Source organism: Hetaerina americana, unplaced genomic scaffold (assembly GCF_022747635.1).
Source record: "Hetaerina americana unplaced genomic scaffold, ioHetAmer1.1.p SCAF_10, whole genome shotgun sequence".
Classification (NCBI taxonomy): Eukaryota; Metazoa; Arthropoda; class Insecta; order Odonata; family Calopterygidae; genus Hetaerina; species Hetaerina americana.
Window position 1 is genome coordinate 69,639,348 of NW_027286070.1, and position 22,192 is coordinate 69,661,539.

The 22,192-nt window shown below is 46.7% G+C and overlaps 1 protein-coding gene across 1 annotated transcript in view; it reads right to left on the reverse strand.

The window, feature by feature from the left end:
- Delta (neurogenic locus protein delta) overlaps positions 1 to 22,192 on the reverse strand; it is an 82,016-nt gene that overhangs the window by 17,130 nt on the left and 42,694 nt on the right. The window contains exon 4 of the mRNA XM_071598813.1: positions 8,190 to 8,489. Within this exon, the coding sequence (XP_071454914.1) occupies positions 8,190 to 8,489 (300 nt within the window). The remainder of the gene's footprint in view (positions 1 to 8,189; positions 8,490 to 22,192) is intronic.

Genomic DNA, 22,192 nt, shown 5'->3' on the forward strand with positions numbered 1-22,192 from the left:
GGGCTGTACAGCGGTGGAAATGGGAGCAGAGGAGGATGATGTTTGTGGAGCCAGAGTTCCTGGGAAGAAGAATGGGGGAGGGGGAGGAGCCAGGGGGAAGGGGGGAGAGGGTGTGTAGAAGGAAGAAAGAGAGAGAGAGAGGGGATTTTAGAGAAGATGCAGGAAGGCAGGTGTAGGACGAGAGCGAGGAAGCTTAGGGAGGCCGGGTGCGCTAAAACGAAAGGCGCAACTGAAGACAGGAGGGGAGAGGGGGGGGAGTAAGGCAAAGCGAGTGTGGGACAGAGGGGTCGACGACAGAGTGGTCAGTCAGACTCGACTGGATAGGGGCGGGATGAGATCCTGACCAGAGAAATCTTTCCGGGTTCGCAGTGGTCCCCGTCTTAAGTATAGTGTACATAACCCTGCCACGGTCTTCACAGCAGCGAGAATTTCTGGTCGAACATCTTCATCGGGAAAATGTCACCATACTAATACGTCTTATTCTCTACCAATTTTACGGACTGAATGGTAATCTGTTGTAATTAAATGTATTTTTAAAATTGAGCAAGACATAAGCGCCTAATTTTTATTGTAAATGTTCGCGTGAACAAGCATTTTTGCACAGAATCCGTTGAATCAGATCGATGTAACGATGAATGCAGCATGTAGATGGCAACGTTTCCGAAATAAACACAGTTTTCCTCAGGTTCGATTTTACTTCTTCACAATCGTTTGACTAGTGCGGAGCAATGATCTACGAACGGATTCGACAAAAAAATAGGCGTCGTGGAAAATATCAAGTCGATATCATTCTGAAAAACGTCGAATGTTTTGCGGATGCTTAAAATTTCTCAGAGAAACCGCGAGCAGGGTTTGAACTCAAGTTTCCCGAAGAACTTCTTACCTCGGCTCGTAACTCATCAAAATCATTAAAATGGGTAAACTTGTTCCTTTTGCGAAGTAGGTCTTCGTCCGTGCGAACAGACGCTTTTCCGCCTTTTTTCGCAGCGGCGAACGATCAAAACGAACGGTTCTCCTGGCTCCTCTCCTCATACATTTTCTCACACACACTTGCAGATGTCTTTGGTCCGAGCAGGGCGTTCCTCCCTCCCTCCCCTCCCCCCCGTCCGCCCGTGAATCACACCTGCTCCAGATGGGGCAAAGATGCAAACGAGTCTCGAGGCGTCCCAAGGACAAGGCGGCTGGAGTGAGCGGCCGGCCGGATTCGAGGCGGGCAGAATCAGGTGGGAACCTCCCGATTCCGCTCATGCGACCAACAGTGATTAGGGACCCACAATCCCTAGGATTTCTCTCAGACTAGATAATTCTATTCTGGTAAAAACCATACAAGATTTGTTGTCTCAGGCGTAACTTTGTGGAATTTGCATAACATATTGAAATGTAATGAAATAATTGACTTTGTAATTCCACACACAAAAGTGTGTGGAATTACAAAGTCAATTATTTCATTACATTTCAATACCATACAAGATAATGGGAAAACTCGCGACTAACTATTTCACCAATTTCAGCGATCGGTATAAAATCATAACACACAGGTTATCAGATTAATCCATAACTTCCAACGTCATTTAACGAAGAAAAGTAGCTCTTCCTGTAGCATACAGATCATAAAAAGTGAACAAGACAGGTATGTACATGAAATTTGACGCATGGAATCTGAACTTAAAAGAGCCTGCCCTCATACAAGTGGACATTTTCATCTAGAAATGGGGAAAGACATGATGGTCTTGCTAATTTGAGTGTTTTTCAAGGCCTCGAGGGTTTGACACGCTGACTGACCGGAGGAATAAACTCTAATCATAGAAGTTAAGTGGTGAGTACTTGAGAATTAGTCCAAGGCATTCCTAAGCATAGATCTTTAAATAAAAAAAATACACCTCGACGCAAAGTAATCCCATGCAAGGATTATTGGCAAATCAATACTTGCGAAATCCTTGAAGGTTGAATCAGATGATTTTTTACCGAACTTGTGACATGTACTAAGATGGGAAAAGGTGAGAAGATGGGGATTCTTCGTTTCCAATTTCCATCAAACGTCCTGAGACAATGGGCATCCGAAAAAGAGGAACAAGGTCGGCACGACGCTGGGAAATGTTTGCGCCGCTGCCTCTAATAGAGAGGGAGCGCATCATGCGACGAGAGCGGGGGCGCGCATCAGGAAAGACATAACGGTCGTTCGGACCCGACGAGTGAGAGAAAGAGAGCCGCGCGTCTACTATTTACGCAAGAGACAGAAGGGTTCGAATATCTCAGTGCTCAAAAGTGGGACAGTTATAGCGGCGAGGACTCGTGGTCTGTCGAACATCGAAGTGAAAGATGTGAGGGGGAGGAGGAGTTTGCGCTGTTATGCGTCAGACATAAAAAAAGATCGATATTCGTTATTTTTGTCCAAGGCGCTACAGTCACCATCACTCCACTCAAATCTATGCTCCCCCAGACAGATGGCGCAGTGCAAACATTCCCTATCCGTACGCAGATAATGGCCCACGCGAGTGAAACTGCCTGAACTGAAGGTTCCGCAGCGCGGAGGAAGGAACAAGTTATTAATGTTTAATTACTCCTGAGGTGGTCTCTTCGCGTTCGTTACGCATGAAATCCAAGGAAGACGACTCTAATCGTGGCACCTTAATGGCAAATGACTATCGTAGTTACCCGTGAAAACTTCCAACAAGGCATCGGTCACCACTCTTCGATAAGTTCCCCTAACTTCCTGCCTCCGTTTCCACCACGATATTTTTTTTTAAATGCAACGTGAGGATTTTTAAACGAGGAAAGAAATTAATCGGACGGAAGTCTCATTAGATGTGGAGGAATCACTAACGCTCCCGCAGCCTATATAACCATTCTCACCGAGACCAAATCTTCCCAGGGCATTCTACCTCCGAGCGTATTCCCATCTAGACTACCAAGATTAAAGTCACAGGGAAGGAGGCTACTTATCGCGGGGAGGGTGAGGGGAGAGTGGGAAAGACGAAGAGGAGACGGGACGGAAGAAGAGAAAGAGGATGGTGGGAGAGGAGAGAGAATTGGCGAGGGAGGGGTCACACACCGTGCCCCTCTTCCATCTCGTCCTACCTCACCCGCACCAACTACGACCTCCGCGGCAGCCGAGTCGAGCCGAAGGTGGTTTTATGCGCCCTGAAATCACTAAGCTACCGCTTTGATATAAAAGGTTGCTGGGAGAAGGTGGGCAAGGCAGGTGAAGTGTGGGTGGGTGGGAGTCACTTGTCCGTGAGTTTGTCCGTGCGCGAGCGAGTGTGAGAGAGCGAGTTTGAGCGTGTGCGTGCGTGTGTGAGGATGCAACCATATCCTCGCTAAGGGGCCCTCACTCGGAGCACGCCGCCGCCCGTGAACGAGACTGTAGGAGAAATGTGTACAGAGTGGGGGAGTGATAGTGACTGATGTGGGGGGAGGGGTGCGAAAGGAAGAGAGAAGGGAGGGAGAGAGAAGAAGATTGAGAAGGGGTTAAGGAGGGGAGAGAGAGAGTTGGGGGGGCGAATGGGGGGAGGGGGATAGAGAGAGAGAGAGAGGAAAAGAGATGTTTGGTGCCCGAGTCTGAGAAAGCACGGGAGGGAGGGTTTCCGAGGGTGGAGATTGGGGGTTGGGAGGGGTGCTGTGAGGGGAGTGGGGGCGGAGGAGGGCGCTGGAGGGAGGGAGAGGGGCGTGGGGGTGGGTAGGGGAGGCAGCAGCGCACAGAAGAAGGCGTGGGAAGAAGGGAACTCAGTCTGGTGGCTACTCTTACAAAGCCTGGGAAAAGTTGGAATGGAGATGGAGGGATGGGAGCGGGTGGTGGTGGTGGGGAGGCGAGGGTGGGTGGGAGGGTGGGAGTATAGGTGCAGGGGGCGGGGGAAGGGTTGCAGCGGAAACCGTAGTGGGAGGTGGATGTGGAGGGGGGTGGTTGGGAGTGCCAAGGAAGATCACCAAAGATATGGAGAGAGAGAGAGAGAAGAGCGGAAAAAAGGGGCGAAGAAGGGTTGAGGCGAGGATTGAGAATGGGTCTTCAAGCGCGAATAAGGCGATGCGGAGGTCAAACAAAGATACATTCACCATAAGCTATATAGTTAAAGTTTATCGCAAATGGTACATGATAAACGTCCTAATACTAATCTTGCTTTTTAATGCATGAAATAATTGACTGCGAATCAACTCTCTGAGCATTCAAATGTCCGTAATGCATCACTTACGTCCAACATAAAATATAAAACCAACGGAAAGAGAAACTTCGGCATAGATTGAAGCGAGTACAAAAAATTGGTACATTTGACTAAACAAAATTAAGCGAATTAAGTCACGGGCTTTTAAAAGTGGTTTTAGCATAGCTCATTCGCGTTTCCGGGCGTAGCATAGCACACTGTCTTCGTATAATTAAAAAGTGCAAATAATATCATATACAGTATGGCTAATATACACCAGCACATTTCTAGGTATATTTACAATGAATTAAAGTGCAAATAAATAGCATTAAATGAAAAAGCTTTCAGTCACGCGTGTCCATAGGTATTTGAAAATAGACCGACCGTCCGATCGAAGGAAGGCGCACTTTCACATTAAGTCTAAAGATTGCTCTACCTGGGACGAACTTTTTTTTATTCCTTACGCCAGACGAAAAAAAACACGCGCAATGGCCAGGCCAATCAGGGAACATTCCAGAGGAAGAGAATAGGATAGGCCTCCGATGGTTTAAGGTCACAGGTTCAGATCCTGGTCACGCCGTCTTGTGCAAGTATCACGACGCGATTTTTTTATGGAATGGGAGGGAAAATTCTTCCCTCTCGCCCCTTTACAATCCTTGTACGTCTCTTTTTCTTCTGACCACGAATAAAAAGGCGAACCCCTTTTCGACTCGGACGGCACTGCAACACGATGGGACAAAAAAGGTAGGGATAACATAAAATGCCAACATTGATCAACAAAGCCACGCGTTAACCAAAAGCGTGCGCCGTTCCCGTTCCTCATCTCCACGGCAGGTATCAAGGTGGTCGCCTAGCTTATCGTAATCGCACAAACTAAGACTCACCGGTGCGTACTAAGACACCGTCCGATCAATATTTACATTCGGTTTTTAACAAAAATATGCCTAGCTTTACATCCCTAACGTTCTTTGACTCCTTGATAGGTAAGGGATGAAAACCGTTCTGGCACGTAATTGAAAGGTGATTCCAAAAATAACGACGGATTATGAATGAAAAACACTCGATAAGTATAGCGCCTGTAAAGTGCCAGTCACAAAACACACTGCTGATTGCTTTCATCTCATATTGGCACTCTTAAGCCCCACTAAACAACGCAACTGACCGGAAATGTAATTAAAGGGAAAAAATATATTGCGGAGGATATCAAAATTGCATCATGAAACATTATATTGCGTTCGATAATGGCGGCGCAACCAATAAAACTTGATGATGAACGTGGGAATTGCATATTCAAAACCCGTCCACCAAAAAAGAAAGGAAGTGAGAGAGCGAAAGTGAAACGAGAGCGAGAGTCGCCCTTCAAAATGCAAGGATAGTGGTGAAATCAAAAACATTTTTTTAAACTTTAAAAACTTAAGCTTCTTTCTTTACGGAGGACGCAAGAGGAGGGCCAGGACGGTGCAATGGGGGGCTTGAAGAGGAATTGTAAACCAGGAGGAGAAGATGGTGGAGGAGAGTTGCGGCGAGGAAATGGAAGCGCTGGAGAAGCACCTTTTCGTTCGAGACGGGGGCGGGGGATGAATGGTCGAGAGGTATCGGTGGGAGACGGGATCAAGGGGAAGAACGGGATGATGATAAAGTGAGGCAGCGGGGCGGGAGGGGGGAGCGGGAAGACGACTGAGGATGATGATGATCGGCGAGGGGAGGAGAGCGGGGGGAGAGGGAGGGTGGTGTGGGATGGGCTGAGAGCGCTTCGTGGGGTAGGCGGGGCAAAAAGAGAGGGTTGGGGAAGGGGGCGGCTATCTCTCGGAGCTTGAAGATGGTGCTGCAGAGGTTTCGTCCCCCTCACTCCCACCCACCGTCCCTTTCCACCTTTTATACCTGCTACCTTAGCGGCTGCATCCAGACCATAATAAAAAGCCTCTCATTCTTCGACCCTCGAGGCAAGAAGGTATCCCAGGGGCATGGGAACCCGGAGGGGAAATTGAGGGGTAGAGGCGGGAAGGGGCATTGGATGGGGGGAAGATGATGGGATTGAGACTCGAGGAGGCGGTGGAAGGAGGATAGGGAAGAGACGGGAAAGGGTTCTTTACTGTGAGGAAAGGAAAAGAAAATTTCGAGATGGCACGCACTGTGGAAAAGAATAGAATATATTGTGCCGGAACGTGTTTATGTGAAAACAGATAAAAGAACACCGTAGTAGTAATTACAAGAGGAATAAAAAATCAACCCCCGATTGCTTGAAGAGTTATATATTAGCTCAACTTTGAAACTAAATAATACTTTTTGGATGGCAAGGAGAATGATCACTCGCTCATTTGAATATTTTTTCGCTTTCCAAGGGTTGAAAACACTCATCTCTTGCGGACTATAGTACCAAGGAGGCTAAGCATGATTCATTGGAATGCAATGTGAAACAAAAGATTTAAAATATCATAGGTCTTAATAGTTTCTTTCAAGGAAGAGGGGTGAAGAGGGAAGGAGAGAGGGGGGAGGAGGGGGGAAGAGGGAAGGAGAGATGGGGAGGAGGGGGGAAGGAGAGAGGGGGGACGAGAGAATGTTTGCAGAAAAACATTCAAGTGGATCGAATTTCGTGAGGTGGAGGCTTTGGGATATCACGAGAAGGCTCTTATCTTATTCCCCTTTCGAGAGGAAATGTGAATAATGGGGTGAATGAAGCTAACGTGGCGTGAAAAGGCGTGTTCGACTGATTCTCTGAGGATGCCCAAGTGAATCTGGGCAGCCAGAAGAGGCAAAAAGGATTACGTAGGAAAGAGATAAAAATTCCAATCCGGATTCGCCCACAATTTCTTCGACCAGTCCCTTGCAGGAATCTACTTGAGAAATGTGAAAACAAAACTGTTCACTCCCATTAAAAAGAATCAAAAGGAAATCCTTAACAAAGAACACGGCAGGTCTCTGGTCTCTCAATCTTAAAGTGGAGAGGAGCAGCATTCAGCGGAATATTGTGAGCAATGTTGGAAACATATTCAAAAAAACTTGTTAAACCATGTCACGGATCGGTTAGAATTCGGTGTCACGAAGCCGGGTCTCCCAACCTTGAACTGTGGAGACAGTGAAATAGTGGCGGGGCAGTTTGGGTGAGGCCAGAGGAAAAAAATGCGAAGCCGGAGTGGGAGAGTGGAGAGTGTGGGAGGGGAATGCGGCGGATTGAGAAAGGGGATCAGGGAGAAAAGAGTGAAAACGAAAGGAAAGGAGGGGAAGAGAAACGACACGTTGGGACACGTAAGAGAGAATTTCCAGGTCTCAGTCCGGGAAAGGGAAGGGATGTGTGTTGGTACGAAAGGAGAGAGAGGGAGACGGGTGGAAAAGTGGAACGACGTGCTGGAATGAGAAAATGAAATGGGGAGAAAAGAAGGATAAGTGGAGGAGGTGAAGTGGTCGATGGCAGGCACAGTGGGTATGCGTCTGTGACTTGCTTGGGTAAGGATCCTAGTCGGTTCCGAAAAGGCACGAATGAGTCATCAGTATTCAATCCTTTGATTCTGGATGGGTGAGGAGGGTCGGGGGCAAAGTAGGCAGGAAGAAAAATTGTTTCCTAGTCGGCAACAAAGTCTCTTCTGAGGAAACGAGGCATCGCAACACTTCCATCAACGCCACTCGTGCGTCGCTTGTTCTGTGTGGCCTACTAAGCGGCTGTAGAGTCCAGTACATGGACTATGAGAGGCAAGGGGAGGGTCGCGCAGGAAATATGTAATTCTCTCATTTCAAGATAGAGATATTAAAAGCGGGAGTGCTGCCACGAGGACAAAATTTCAATAACATTCGTTTTTAAAAGTTTTGCAACGGCTACTTCCGAGGAACAAAAAAGAGAAAAACATCCTTGTTGACTTTAACAGTTGGCAACTACTTGCATGGAGATGCACGCCCCCACTAGTCCCTCTCCACCGCGAGACTCGTTTTCCTTGAAGGAGTTGAAGGAGCGCACTTTCACTGACACTTAAAAATAATATGCGCTCAAAGACAATGGAACAAGAGGGGCACTTTTTACGATTTCTTCATGACAGGCATAATAGAGACACAAATACTTACGAGTGCTGCAGTAGTCTCCTTCCCACCCGGGAAGGCACACTCGGTCCCCAGCCGCGGAGCAGGTGTAGTGACCGAAATTGTCGTCGCGTGGACGACACAAATTGGCACACCCCGGGCCGTAGTAATGAGCGTTGCATGTCACACGGGCTCCGAAGCGAAGACTAGCTTTACCCCCCGGAAGGATATCGCCAGAAGGAAGCGTTCCCTCGCCGTTGGATCTGGCGTCGACACGAGACCACGCCGCTCCCACCTCAAGGTGGCCCTGGGTCGTCAGTCTCGCCAGGGGCGTCTGGTTGGTATCTGTAATGGGGAAGAAACAGTGACAATGAATACACTTGGCCTTCGAAAAGTCGTAGCACAGGAAACTCGCCGAAGCAGAAATTCAATTTACCAGACAAAATTTGCACGGGCGTTGAAGTCTCCAATATTAAGTGAACACTTCCGGCCGTAAATAGTACCTACTCACGAAATTAAATTTGCCAGTTCAAATCAGCTCGGGGAAATGAAAAGTGGGGACGCATAAAGGGGAAAAGGCGTTAAAGTACAAATGAAACCGAAAGCAATTACATTAACCACATCAATCAATCAATCACATCTCGCTAACAGGATCAAATAGAAATAAAAGCAAAGGTGAAGAAGTCGTCTAGCCAGACAATATTCTTCCTGCGACGAAAAGTGACAAACTACGTTCCCTGTACATTTAATTAAAATACTTAGCGATCCAACGTCATAGTTGAGGAATGCCCTTAGCTGCCCCTGAGAAAGAAATAGAAATAGGAAGAGACTGGATTATTAGATAAGAATAATACCGTAACGAGGGGTCGTACAACGTGATAATAGGATAACGAAGCGTATTTGAGGTGAAGAAGATGAAGGCAAAAAACCGGAAAAAACGGGAAAGGAGGGCAAGTGGGAAAGAAATGGACCCGTGGGAATGCAATTATCCAACACCGGACAGGTCCTTCTGCGGAAGACTTAAAGAAACTTGATCTGAACAGTAGAGTAACAAGCAGGGACGTATTTACTGGAGGAACGTAATTACAATAATAATAAGTGTGCTACAACAGAGGCCGCTCCCGAAAAACATTTCGGTTTACTTTTATCGCGCCAACGTTCGAATTTTCGGTTTTAGTGTTTTTGTGCGACCTCAAGTGACCATAGTTCCCTCACGGAAATTTTTAATACCTCTTCCGTCCACAGCAGCAGCAAAAGGTTAGCAATTTCCCAATTCCATAGTTTTTTGTGATCCCAGTAGTTTCCAAGCAGACAGAAAAGCAATTATAATGGCTTTTGGAACAAAAAGGAGAGTTTTTATCTCCAAAGTCTGACTTTTTCGTTTCTTTTTACTAAATGTTGTCCATGGCGAGCTGGAAAGGTTCTCAAGAGAAGCGGTCGATGTTCCTGAAAAGAGGTTCAGGCCAGCCGCAAAAACTATACGTCTCCAATTTAGATAATTCTCCAAATTCTTCCCGTTTTCTTCAGAAAAAAACGTGTCGAGGTCGAGAAATAAGATTAAAAGTTGCAAATTCAATAAATCCACCTGATACGCTAAGTTTAATATAAATGTTAGTTGAGTAGAATCTAATTCAACCGAGGCAATATGACTAGCGGAATAAAGAAATATGCACATTATCAGTCGGATAAAGACCATCCCATCGAGCAAATGAAATACGCTTAAACGGACCAAAATAAAAAAGAGAGAGACAGATAGGTTAAATAATTTACAGTCAGATATCTAAAGGGCGTGTTTGTGAAGCCCTGCAGTTAATATGAGACAAAGGAAAATGTTTTGAAGAGTCATGATAAGCAACTCTCCAGTAATTTTTTAATACTCTCGCAGAAAGAAATTGCATAAGGTGCGTGGGTAAAAATCGTGACCAGACGATGACTCAACGAGACAAAGGCAACATGAAAAGCACACACATGTAGGGAGTACAACTTGGTCCAAGACATATTGGCCGTCACATGTAGGCAGACGACCTTCACTGGATCAAAAGCCCTTATGAACAAAACTCTTCTCACTTATCCTTGTCTTTTTCTTCTTCCCTACCTTGCAATCCACCAAGTGGACCGATTAGGCCCGCCTCGAGGTAAATTTCTTTCTACCCTTGGGCAAAGGCGCTTCGGGGCAGAGACCGCCATTAGCCTTCCCAGAAGGGATTTTTAAGATCTCCAAAGAGAGGTGAAGAGCAAGGCCCGAGGGCCTCCTTCTTCCTCTCCTTCGCTCTCAGGTCGAGAGCCCGTAAGTTAGGAAGGAGCGGAGGTGGAGGAGGAGGGAGAGAGAGGGAGTGGGAGGAAGAAGAGGGAGCCCAATCCAGTTCTTCAACCTGCGGCCATTTTCTTACTCGGAGGCAAAGTTCCTTCCACCAAATCTCTCTCACCAAGACTCCTCTTCGCCTCCTCCCACACCCACTTCCACCACACTCCCTCGAGTTGGGGGACAAGGAGGAGGAAGAGTCCGGGGCAAAGGTAAAAGAAGAGAGAAAAAAATGTAAAAATTTGGATTGGGTAAGTAGGGGCATAAGAGGAGAGGGTGGTCGTGAGCTAAGGACTTACGAATTCTACATGGCGCTCCCATACATGCCCGCACACACACACGCATGCGCACGCACGCACTCGTACATGCCTCCTCCTCTTGACCTTCCTTTTTTCCCTCGCTGCGCTCAAACTTTTTTTTACATTAATCTTTCCCTCCCTTTCCCCTCTTGTGCTGTTCCCCAAACGGCGCCGGTACCACAAGTACTTGTTCTTGGGCCTCTGTCTTTTTATCTTTTTCACGCCCACCGCCACGTTTATTCCGCCTCACAAAACGCCCACCAATCCTACATAAAGCGCGGCAAGTCTTGTAACCCATGCCCCTCGCCCTCAGCCTTCTCCCCTCCCACTCCACCCTCGCATTGCAATACTTCTCCCTCCTCCGCCTCTCCATTCCCAAGCTTGCTCTTTAATTGAGCTCATTAGTCAACCCTCCTCTCCTTCCCAGGAGAGACGGAGGAGGTTGAAGGCTCACGGTCGAGGATATATTCAAGCATGCACGGCCAACTCTTTAGGGCATCGAGACCCTAGAGAGCGATATCTCACAGTTTGTTGACGTACTCAGATATAAAAACTAACAAAATAATATCTATACGTCAAATTTTAACAGTTCACTCCCGTTACAATATTTTAGAGCACCATAGAAACTTTCATCCGAATAATGTTCACATATTTCGCGTAATCAGCGGTTCATGCATGAATATATCAGTCGAAATTTAGAATAGATATTTTCAGTCAGGTTTAACAAACAGACAGTATTGACTGAAGGTAGACTGGTTACTGACGGAAAAGAAAACGTTGCTACTCATGGAGCTACTGATTATTGCTTTTCCATGAACAAGTATCGGAATTTCGATTTTACTTTTACATAAGGTAGACTAATTGACGTAGGCAGGGAAATTTTGTCTAAGTAATGATTACACAGGTGACTCAAAGTCAACAAGCCATTTCCCATCAACCCTATTGTATCATAGCCAACGGGACGGACGGTAGGTTTTGCGTAATACTCCACGTACTTTCACTAAACTTCGAAGTCAATAGAATAAAATCTACTCGCTGTAATACCGTACTTAAACCTGACTCACCTGAGTGTAACAAATAAGCAATAGCAAATAATGTCGCAAATAACGATCGCTGGGAAAAATTTAAGCTAAAAAGTTATGGGAGGGAAGAATTTAGGGCAACCACCTACATCCATTGGAACTTGAAAAGGCACGACGTAAGTCGTAAATAATCAGTCATTGATTAGGTCAAGGTCTGTGAGGATGAGGTGAAGAAAGGAGAGGGGATGACGAACGTACCGTGAAGAGGAGGCATTTTCCCACATTCTTCTAGGGCGTGTCAACCATCGGTGGAGTGATAATCGTGGCACGGACAAATCATTTCGAAAAAAAAACTGCACTACATCATCCATATACTTTAAGGTCGGATAGATCACTGGTACCCCCGTGGTGGGAAGTGGAGAACGAAAGCGGGTGAGGGGTGAAAGAGAGTCATTTACTAAGTGCCGTCAAAAGTCAAGAAGAGATCGTCCCGGGGAGTGAGGGGGTTTTACACCCGCTGTCCCCATTCGCCTGCCTTACGAGCTGTCCATCAACCCCTCGTTAAGGTAGCCCCGTAACTCCCGAGGATTTACAAAAAAATATATACTTTTCCACGCCCCCGGAATTCAAGGAAGTGACGGCCATTGCCTCTAACTCCCCGTGTCCTTCTATCCTCCGCCACCACACATAAGCCGCACCCCCGTCGCGGACACGAGGGTGGCAAAACCTTTCTAGTAAACCTCCCCCCCCCCCCATATGCACGCACTCTCTGGGGAGCCACTGGAGTGGGAAGAAACAAATTGACAAATGACTGGCGACGAAACGCTTCGAGGAGTCTCTGGAGACGTCTTCCCATTAAAACATTTGAAAACCTTTTTTGGGGCTACCGAAAAATTTTGCCTCCACGTCTATGCTTTGTCTCACCCCCCTCCCTTTTCTCTTTTTTTCCATTCTTCGGGAGACAAAACCGCTCAATATATATAACCTCACGCCATTTGGAGGAGCTCCTGGAAAGTCAGTGAAACGGCATAATTCTGAGAACAAACTTAAAACGGGGCTCTGAATGCGGCGGAACGACTCCACCGAGTAGGGATGATTGCTAAGGGAGGACAAAAGGAAACGTCGATCCACGCATTATAGATTGCGCAGGTAGTACTTATTCTTTACACTTGGCTCACCAAGTAAATTGCTTAATTCCTCCCAAAGCATATGTTTTAATTCTAAAGCCGCAACGTTTGCAATGATTGCATTATGCGGGGCCTTCCATATGCTCTTAGTAATGTGCATGCACACCACTAATTATACGGAAGTTGAGTTTTTGAAAATTGCTAAGTTTCCCGTCGAATACGCTTCTTTATATTCTTTTGCTTAAACTAATTTAAAACATACAACGCCACTGGACATCAAAATGAATAAAAAGTTCTCAAATACTACCACCCAAGCCAGTGGCGTCAATGCGCGGTCACAAATAATTTAGCGAGGAATAATAGCAAACTATTTTGGCAGAAAAAGGCGTAGTAAGTAGTAAGAAGTAGTCCACAGGAGACGTTAAACTACGCGCAGGGGAGCTATGAAAAGGAAAGAAGTAACGGGTGGCGGTTGAACACACGACGCTTTTTCAGGAAGAGACATAAACACATTCCGTTTTCAACAGACGAGAGCGCGTACAGGCAAAATACCGCGCGGCAGGAGGCACTGACCTCCCGCCGAGGGCGACGAGTAATATCCACACCATTCCTCCCTCCCGCCCCGGTGGGGAATTGTTTGTCGTAAAAGGCATGATCGGCTCAGAAACCTCCGGGGAAAAAGTCGCCCAAACCTAATTGCCCCACTCACGAACAATCACTAAGCCTCGAGGAAAAGCGGCATTCTGAGCGGAAGCGGACAAAGGCAGAGCGTAACACGCGTATCACTTGGGACCGCCATATCTTTTGACGAGGACATTTAGCGAAGAGAGAGCAGCCCATCGGGAAGGGAAAACGACGGACAATATATGTAAAAAGTGACGAGGGGACCGATCCTTCTCTCCCGTGAATTTTACTGATGTCCCGTCACATGCCAAACCCCTTCGCGCCGACCCACCCCGGCCGCCCGCACCTCGCTCTCCCGTCACGTACGTTCCCTCCCAGGGAAGAGAAACATCATCCACACTCCCTCCCCATCCCTCCAGAGTGGGAAGTCCCCGGAGAGGTGCCGGGAGACGCGGGTGCTGCGAGACGATGGATGGTACTTCGTGAGGAACGCAAAGAATATCCGTCTCCCGTTCCCCCGCCCCCATGGGTGGTCACCCACGCTCTCCCACAGCCAGCCACTCCCCCCACCCGCCCGCCCGCCCTTCGACCTCGGCCATTACACGTCTCGCCGCCCTCACACCAAACGACCAAGCCATTGGAACCGTCGAGACCGCTTTAATTCCAACCCTCGTCCGGACTACACCCGATTGGTAGGAGGAAAGACCTCTGAAGAGGCCGAGGGTCACTCATAATTGCTGAGGGGGATATTAGAGGTCAGGTAAGGGGATTGCGGTAGGATGAGAGGTAGGGTCTTGGTGAAGGGACCTCCTTCCTCCTTCAGAGGAGAATAGAAAAAGGTAAAAGAAGATAATAAAAACTCCCGGTCGAAATTGTTGTGGCACTGGAGGATGGGTGGTGTGGGAAGGAGAATAGATTGATGGATATGAAAAGACTATACTAAACTGATCATTACGAAGAGTATTGCGGCGAATGGAGGGGTTCCCTGAAATATAGCAGGACCCAGTAAGAGGGTTTCATGAAGTGTTATTTGGAAAGTGGGGAAACTAGTGAGAATTAAATGAGGACGGATAGAAACCTTGAGAGAGGATAATAACGGCGAGGACACGAGTGCATTTTTTCAGAGCACAAGAAGATTAGTTATGGAGAAAACTGAAAACAATAGAAGGCATTTAACCCATCAGTTCCCATCATAGGTCTCGAAGAGTTTTCATTATATCTCCGTAGGTATATCATCCCCATTATTTCAAATAGCCTTCGTTAGAGGAAGATTACGTGATTTCCTAGAAATAGCATCATACGACATTACAAATGAAAACGTCATGGTTCCACTGTATGAAGAAAATACAAGCGCATATCTAAATACATAATTAAAATTGAAAGAATTGCACGATTTTTTAAATGTTTAGGATCGCACCTCTAGCAGTGAAAGAATACGGTATTCTCGACCAAGCCAAAGGCCGGCTGTTATGAGGCGCCTTTGAGGGGAGCGAGAACCACGGAAAAAAAAAGAAATTCTTTCACTAGCGACGGCAAAAAGTAAAAAGATGAGGTAAAAATCATGGACGGTGGAGTTAAGACATAAAAACAAAGTAAGGGCGGGGTAAGAGCGAGTCGGCGAAAGGAGATGGAAAGTGGAATCCCACAAATGGAAACAAAGCAACGAAAAAAGCGAAAATCACTCGAGGTAACCGAAGGAAAAGCGAACGCGGGAAGTCACTTGCCCAACAAACCCCCCAAGAGAATAGCAAACTTGAGCGCAAGTACGTTAATTGAGGGTGTGAGGAGGGGGGCGAGGAGGACTGGGTGAGGGAGGGGGAGGGGACGAGGAGGAAGGGAGAGAGACGCAGTCGGTCGAAAAAGTGCAGTAGATGGGAGGAGGACCGGGAGGACGACGTGGGAGCAATAATAAACGTTAGCGGTCGTAATTTAATGTTCCCAGGTTTTTTGAGCCGCATCCCACCCTTTACGACGAGTATTCACCCACCTCAAAGGCGAGGGGAATAAAATCGCCCACCCACCCCCTCGGTTCTTCGCAACCCAATTACAGTCTCCCTCAATCTTTCCCTCCCAACTCCCGACCTCAGAAACCAACCGACCAACCCTCTCTAAAGTCACAGCGGAACAAGAAAATTAAAAGAGAGAGACGACGGAGAAGAAAGCAAAGAAAGACATGGGAAGAGATACTTCGTACTCAAGAGTGTCATTTCTGATAAGAACTCATCCTTAGAAGGTATTGGATAGGCACTCAAGAAGATACTAGCATTACAATTACACCAGGAGGAAATTTAACGTGTCAAGGCATCAAATTTTGACACGAAGTGAAACGCCACCCAAAAATAAAATACTTAGGGAATGGTCGATTTTGATTAGTCATACAGTTAATTCTTCATGTTTCACTTCTCTTCCCTGCGCTTGCAAAACGTATTTGTTGTGAGTGTTCCTCCTCAATGGTGGTCTCGAAATAGTGCGCTTTACTTTGCTCACGCTCGCATTCGGACCAATATTTTCCACAAACTTCCATCGAAATGTGAACTTTTGCGCATTACAAGAGATTTGCAGTGGAAGCACTTTAATGACAGACAGGAGACCTTGACATTTGTGATTCCCTAGCTCCAAGACTCGCAAATCACCCTTGCCTAACGCAGGCATGTCACATCCCATTGGCGCATGCGCGCGCTGCTCGTGACTTCATACATTGCGACCTGCATAACCTTAGCAACATTTGATGTTTGTGAAGTGGAAGCATGAATATTAATTTATAATAACTTAATCCTGGTTTGCTCCCAAAATGAATTCGTAGCAATAATTTCAGGAAATTCTCGCGTCCAACAACACACTGACCTCCCAGAATGGCGACCACTCCTTTTGGGACGAGAAGAAAAGAGATCGCTTTGATTTCTTTTGAAAACGGGTGACTCTTAATTATGGCTTTCTCACGACACCCTCTGTCATCCACACGCTGGCAAGGGACAAGGGAGGAGGGTTCGTGGGGAGAAAAGTGGCGCTTGGCGAAAGCGATGACCCATTCGCCACAAAGCACCATATCATTACATAATTTTCTCCGGCCCTCAAAAATGGAAAGCTTTAACCCCTCCCCCCCCTCACCCTCTGCTAACCATTCCCTCCTACCCAATACACCCCAATGAGCCCTTTGAAGTCGTCTCTCTCGACTCCTACGCTCAGCACAGTGCAATAATATCATCTCCTTTCTTTTACAGAATAGGTGCACTTCAAAAGGGGAAGTCGTTACATAGTGACCGCAACACTAAACGCTATTTTCGAACCCTCTGAATGACACACCTATTTCGGCGCAATTGGTAAAAGAAAATTTTGTCGGAATAACGATAACATAGGCTTGATCAGCATATGGTGAATTTACGAATATTTGATCACAATGTAAATTAAACGCCATTTCCTGAATATTCAGGAGTAATTTATCATTCTCTTTATTGCCTTTGCCACGTATTAACAAAGGAGCACCTCTTTCCTCTTTGTATGCCGATTGTTTCCACTATTATTTCGTTTAGAGTAGACCCAGAAAAGAGGAGCAATTTTAAAAATTCTTTCTCCCAGAACAAACGCAGCGACCTAGCCCGCCTTCTGCCGGCGTGTTGGCGGGTGGGAGGCGGCCGTCTTTGGGGGCACGAAGGCGGGGACGCGCGCTGGCACACGAGTCGAATAAGACGGATGGCGACCAGCCGCATGCCGCGGGAGAGAACCCAGGATGACGGTGATAATAACAATGAGACCGTCCACGGGGCAGAACTTGTTAAACGCTTTCGAAACGGCCTCTTTTAACCCGCAAACCCCCACAATTAAAACGAGAGCAAAGCGCTGTTTTCCCCAGGCCGGATTCCGCGCACCGGGAGGAGGTGGGTTAGCCCCAAGTCGCTAATTATCACTCCGCGGACACAACGTCGGAGCAAACCTTAGCGGGGACCTCAGGCGATTCCTTCCACGGAGATGCAAGAAGAATGGCCAATAGTCCAAACCCACACTTATTTCCAACGGAGACTCCGGAGGTGTTACAATTTCCCCTGTAATTTTCACGGTGGGATATTGGCATTTTCGGTGCGCTTTTGTTCTTGGCAAAATCCTTCAAAGAGGAATTTCTACCCGACAGGCATTGATTACAAATTCAACCCAACATAAAATTGCCAGCTCCGTCGATAATTCTGTATGGCCGCTAATTGCTCAATGCGTTTCCATGTTTTAGGTTTTAGCCAGTATGTATTTAACCTTAAATTTTAGGTGCAGTATTTAAAAGGCTCTGAAGAGGACTCCGAAATAAGTATTATGTTCGGGGAAAAAACCTGCGTCATTAAAAAAAACACTAGATCTAGTACAATTCCAATCGACTTCGACTATACTTTGTGTCTGCGATTCACGTTATTCATTATGATTTAGACACTCTTCCGTCAAGGGGATGCTAAGCATAATAATTATCACTTAAGTTACGAAGAAACTATAAACATAATAGTTTCAGGTGTAACTTCGCGATATTCCTTAACGATGAGGGTAAAGAAAGCAACTTTAAACTTCCACGCAAAGATTTAATGCTTCACACGACCATGGTTTCGATGCTGCGCATCATCGAAACCATGGTCGTGAAATATTAAATCTTCATAAGAGTGTGAAGTTTCTTTCTTTACCCTCATCACGAAGGAGCCAAACTGATAACTGTGTGTGTGTGTGTTACAACCCGTGAAAGTACATACAGCGAGTTCCGAAAGGCTAACCAAATTTGATTTTTAAATTTCGCATTCGCACATCCGTGCACTGTGGTGGTACCCGAGAGTCGGCCATATTCCAGCGGGTGTGCACGTGGAGATGGAAACGGTAAACCCATGCGCGGCTGTGGGGAACGGACGGGGAGAGGAAAAAAATGGGAGAATTCCCCGAAAACGGGAAGGAAAAAATCCGTAAAATGGGTAAGAAAGATAGGAGGGAGGGATGGGTGTGTAAGGGGAGGGCGAAAGATGAAGGGATGATTTTCGAGAATGGGAAGATGGCGGGGCGAGGAAGGGAAGGGCGGTGGACTGGGGTGGAGGGCGGTGCGCGTACGTCGGACTTCTTCGGCAGGGGGAGGTGGCTAGAGGGGGAGGCCGAAATTGGGGCCATAAGAGAGCATTTCGGCGGAACGGGGGCCAAGGGAGCGATGAAGAGAAGCGTTAAGAAGAAGAAGACAAAAAGAAGGGCGGGATGAGGGGGGGGGGGGGCGGGGGGACGAGATGGGGTGGAAGAAATGCCGGTAGATCGGGCGGAAGGATAAGGCGTGGGTGGCTGGAGACGTTCCCGAGGTGGCTTCTTCACTCCGGACTCCCCCAAAAAAAACACCACGGGGCTGCAGTAGTTCCTTTCCCAGGGAAGTGGCCGACGGAAAGAAAAGCACCAGACTATATATTCTTTCCATCACAAGGGAACAGCCACACGAAATAAAATCCCACCATGCCGTTACTACCCTCCTCATTCCATCTGTTATCCAATTCGCTCTTCAAGTCTGTTACAATTTGCCTTCCACATTCCCGTTCAAAATGTTATGACTTCGGCCGTATTGCATGGACGTTTTGACAAAACTTGAAATTTCATGAGGTAAATTTTTTGCAAATACAACGCTCAGTACTTCTGGAGCTGATAACGTTCGAGGGAAGGTGACTAAAGGGTTAAGCATTTCAGGATGAACAAAAAGGAAACGCATGCAAGCATTGCTTTCGCAGAGGCAAAGGTAGAAAATCGAGTTTAAATGCAGTACTGAGGGACGACACACCTTAGCATATCAAATAGTACTCGATAGCCCGTATTTTCTTTTTTTTATGGGCGGGCAATTTATATTCCGACCACCCGTGAGGAAATCATTGCTGTTTACCACCATTAATGCAGACTAGAAGATTCAAACCGGAAAAGCACGGTACATTAAATGGCGATTGTTTTTTTTCAGCTATGGTAGCGGATAACATGAAACATTAAGCAGTAACGCACCACTGACCCCATCGGGGCAAAAACTTTAAATGAATTTCCTTAATCCCATCATTTTGAAATCCGTTACATCGAACGCTTCAACATTGAATTCGCATGATAATATATGCAGGACAATTCATAAATGACACTTTTTTCCGGAACCATTAAAGATTCCTCTCAATAAAAAAAGAGCGTGGGACGTCTGCTGAACTAAAACTATTTATTAAAACCTAAAAAGACCAATGCTGAGGAATTTATAGTAAATCCTGGCAACCGAAATCAAAATACAAAACTCCTTCACTTCCTTGATTAAATGTGTTAGAGGCAGTTTCACCATTAATGTATACGTCGTCATGACTGCAGCCAAAGCCATCCAAAGGGACTCTACGGAGTCTGAGGAAGCGGAAAGGGGCAGATGCGTATAAAACTAAAGAAGCCAGCGAAACTCCGTGAGATATTCTGGAGAATCATCAGGAGAGTCATAGGAAAACGATAAACATCACAGAGGCAACCAACCGTAAGGATGCTTCAACTGCTACCACCATTCGGGTCGCGAGAAACTTTCCCTCAAAGCCTTCCCCTCCATTAAACCAGAACCCAATCGAATATCCATCCCTCCCGAACCCCATAACAACGACCAAACCACCCGTCTCACCTCTCGACGTCTCCAGAAACTTGGCTCCTTCTACCCCCTCCCTCCATCATTCTCCCTTTAACTTAAACCCTCTCACTCCCTCCCCGAAAAAACCTCCCCAACCACCACCGACCCCGCTCCGTCAAAAACAACCGAAAAAAAAAGACCGAAGAAAAAATAAACGCCACCCACTAGAGAAGAAGGCTCCCCCCCCCCTCAGTTCCCATCCGTCCCTCAAGGGAGCGCCTCACTCCGCGATACGAGACACCGGTCCACGCCGAAGGAAGCTGGGACTTCCCGAAGAGGCAGTCGGACGAAGGGGAAGGGTCCTCATTGTCTCTCGCCGCATCCTTCCGCTCCTTTTCTTCCGCCAGCCACCAACCCTAGGTGGGGTGAGGATAAATTCGAACACCACTGCCTCTTCCACCACCTCTCCGGGGTCAAAAAAATGCATCCCCTGACCGACAACACGGAAGAGGAGACGAAGACTTCCTAAATGCCGACCCACGAGATTTCCTCCCCCCATCCAAATAGGGTGGCCGAGAGGATAGAGAGCGAGCGAGATAGCGTCGGGCCTGTTTGCAAGTAGCGAGGAAATGCACAGGGGAGTATAGAGAATCGGCAGCCAGAGAGGAGGCTACAGCAAGTCCTGTTGTTTCTCATGAGGGAATTTTCAAAATTTCTTCACTCCTGTAGGAGCAATCAGGAAATGGGCATCGCTGTCCTCATTTTATCAATTCCGCTCCTCTCGATATCAAAAGTTGGCAATGGAAAGTAATAACTAACGAATGACTGTGCGTGAAATAACAATTCAAGCCTTAAATTTGTAAAGAGTTTTCAAAGAAAATTTCATAACGCAATCACATTACTCAGAAGAATTCGTAATTTTGACCCTTCCGAATATGCTGTCAGTTTCTTGATTCAATGATGACGAAAGAGTGAAATCAGGTTTGTCTCTCGTATCACTTCAGTCTTCAAAGGGGAATGGGCAATAAATATCGGGGTAAGCCATTAAAATATACCCAAGAAAGCGTTTTCTTTTAGTTGAATTCGCAGCGATGGGAGCATGTGCATTACGACCGGCATTTTTTCCTATCGAGGAAAAACAATAGAATGGAGAAGAAAGAAAAAAAAAGTTCCCGTCTCACTTATATACTCCCATCGATCGCTCCATATAAGAAGCAAGGGTCATTCGAGTCCAAAGGACCGAAAATGTGAGACCCTTGATCACCCGAAAGCAGCGGCGAGGGGTTGCGGAAAGGAGTATGGCTTGGAAAATAACGCCAAGAGTTACGACAGCTTTCAAAGGGGAGAGCGAGAGACCCCTCGCGTTTTAAGGGGTATAATATATCAAGTGTAAACTTTAAGTCGGGGGCTGCGTGTCTTGGTCTCGTAAAAGGGGAAAGAAAGTGTTGCATCTTTCGGATTTTCGTTGCAGGAAGTGAAAGACGAGAGTGTGAGAGAAGAAGAGGGAAGTGGATGGAAATGGAGATGGAGGTGGGTTATGTTTTCATGGAGAGGAAGCGCTTTTTTTTCGAACAGGCGCCACGGTGCAGCCCACTGGAGACGATTAAGAAAAAATTTCTCATGCGTATAGGGGGGAAACATGGCTAGTTCATTCATGCCTATCTCTCTCTCTCTCTCAATGCATGCGTGCAAGTACAATAATCCACCACTGTACTTGAGAGCATGAACCTATCCTTAATCATTCTAGATAAAATAATCCACTATCATTAATGCACAGATAAAAATAATCATCGGACATTTTTCGGCTTTGCGACGGAAACATTTTATATCGCAAAAATAAGTTGTGACGAACTTTGAGCGGTAATGAATGATAAATATGTCTTCCGTTCAGGCGTAAGGCACCTATATTGCTACATTTGCAATCGTGAAGTGTTGAATTCAGGATTGTCAGCCAACAAAACCGCCAAGAGTCGTCACGATTACATCGTGCAGAACAAAGATCTTACTCTCGTCAAAAAAATTGAAAACCCCTCAACGTAAGGGTTCGTGAGTCTCCACAGCTAGCAAACAAACTAGAAAGCACGGGAGTGCTAGGTGGAGGAAGAGGGAGAT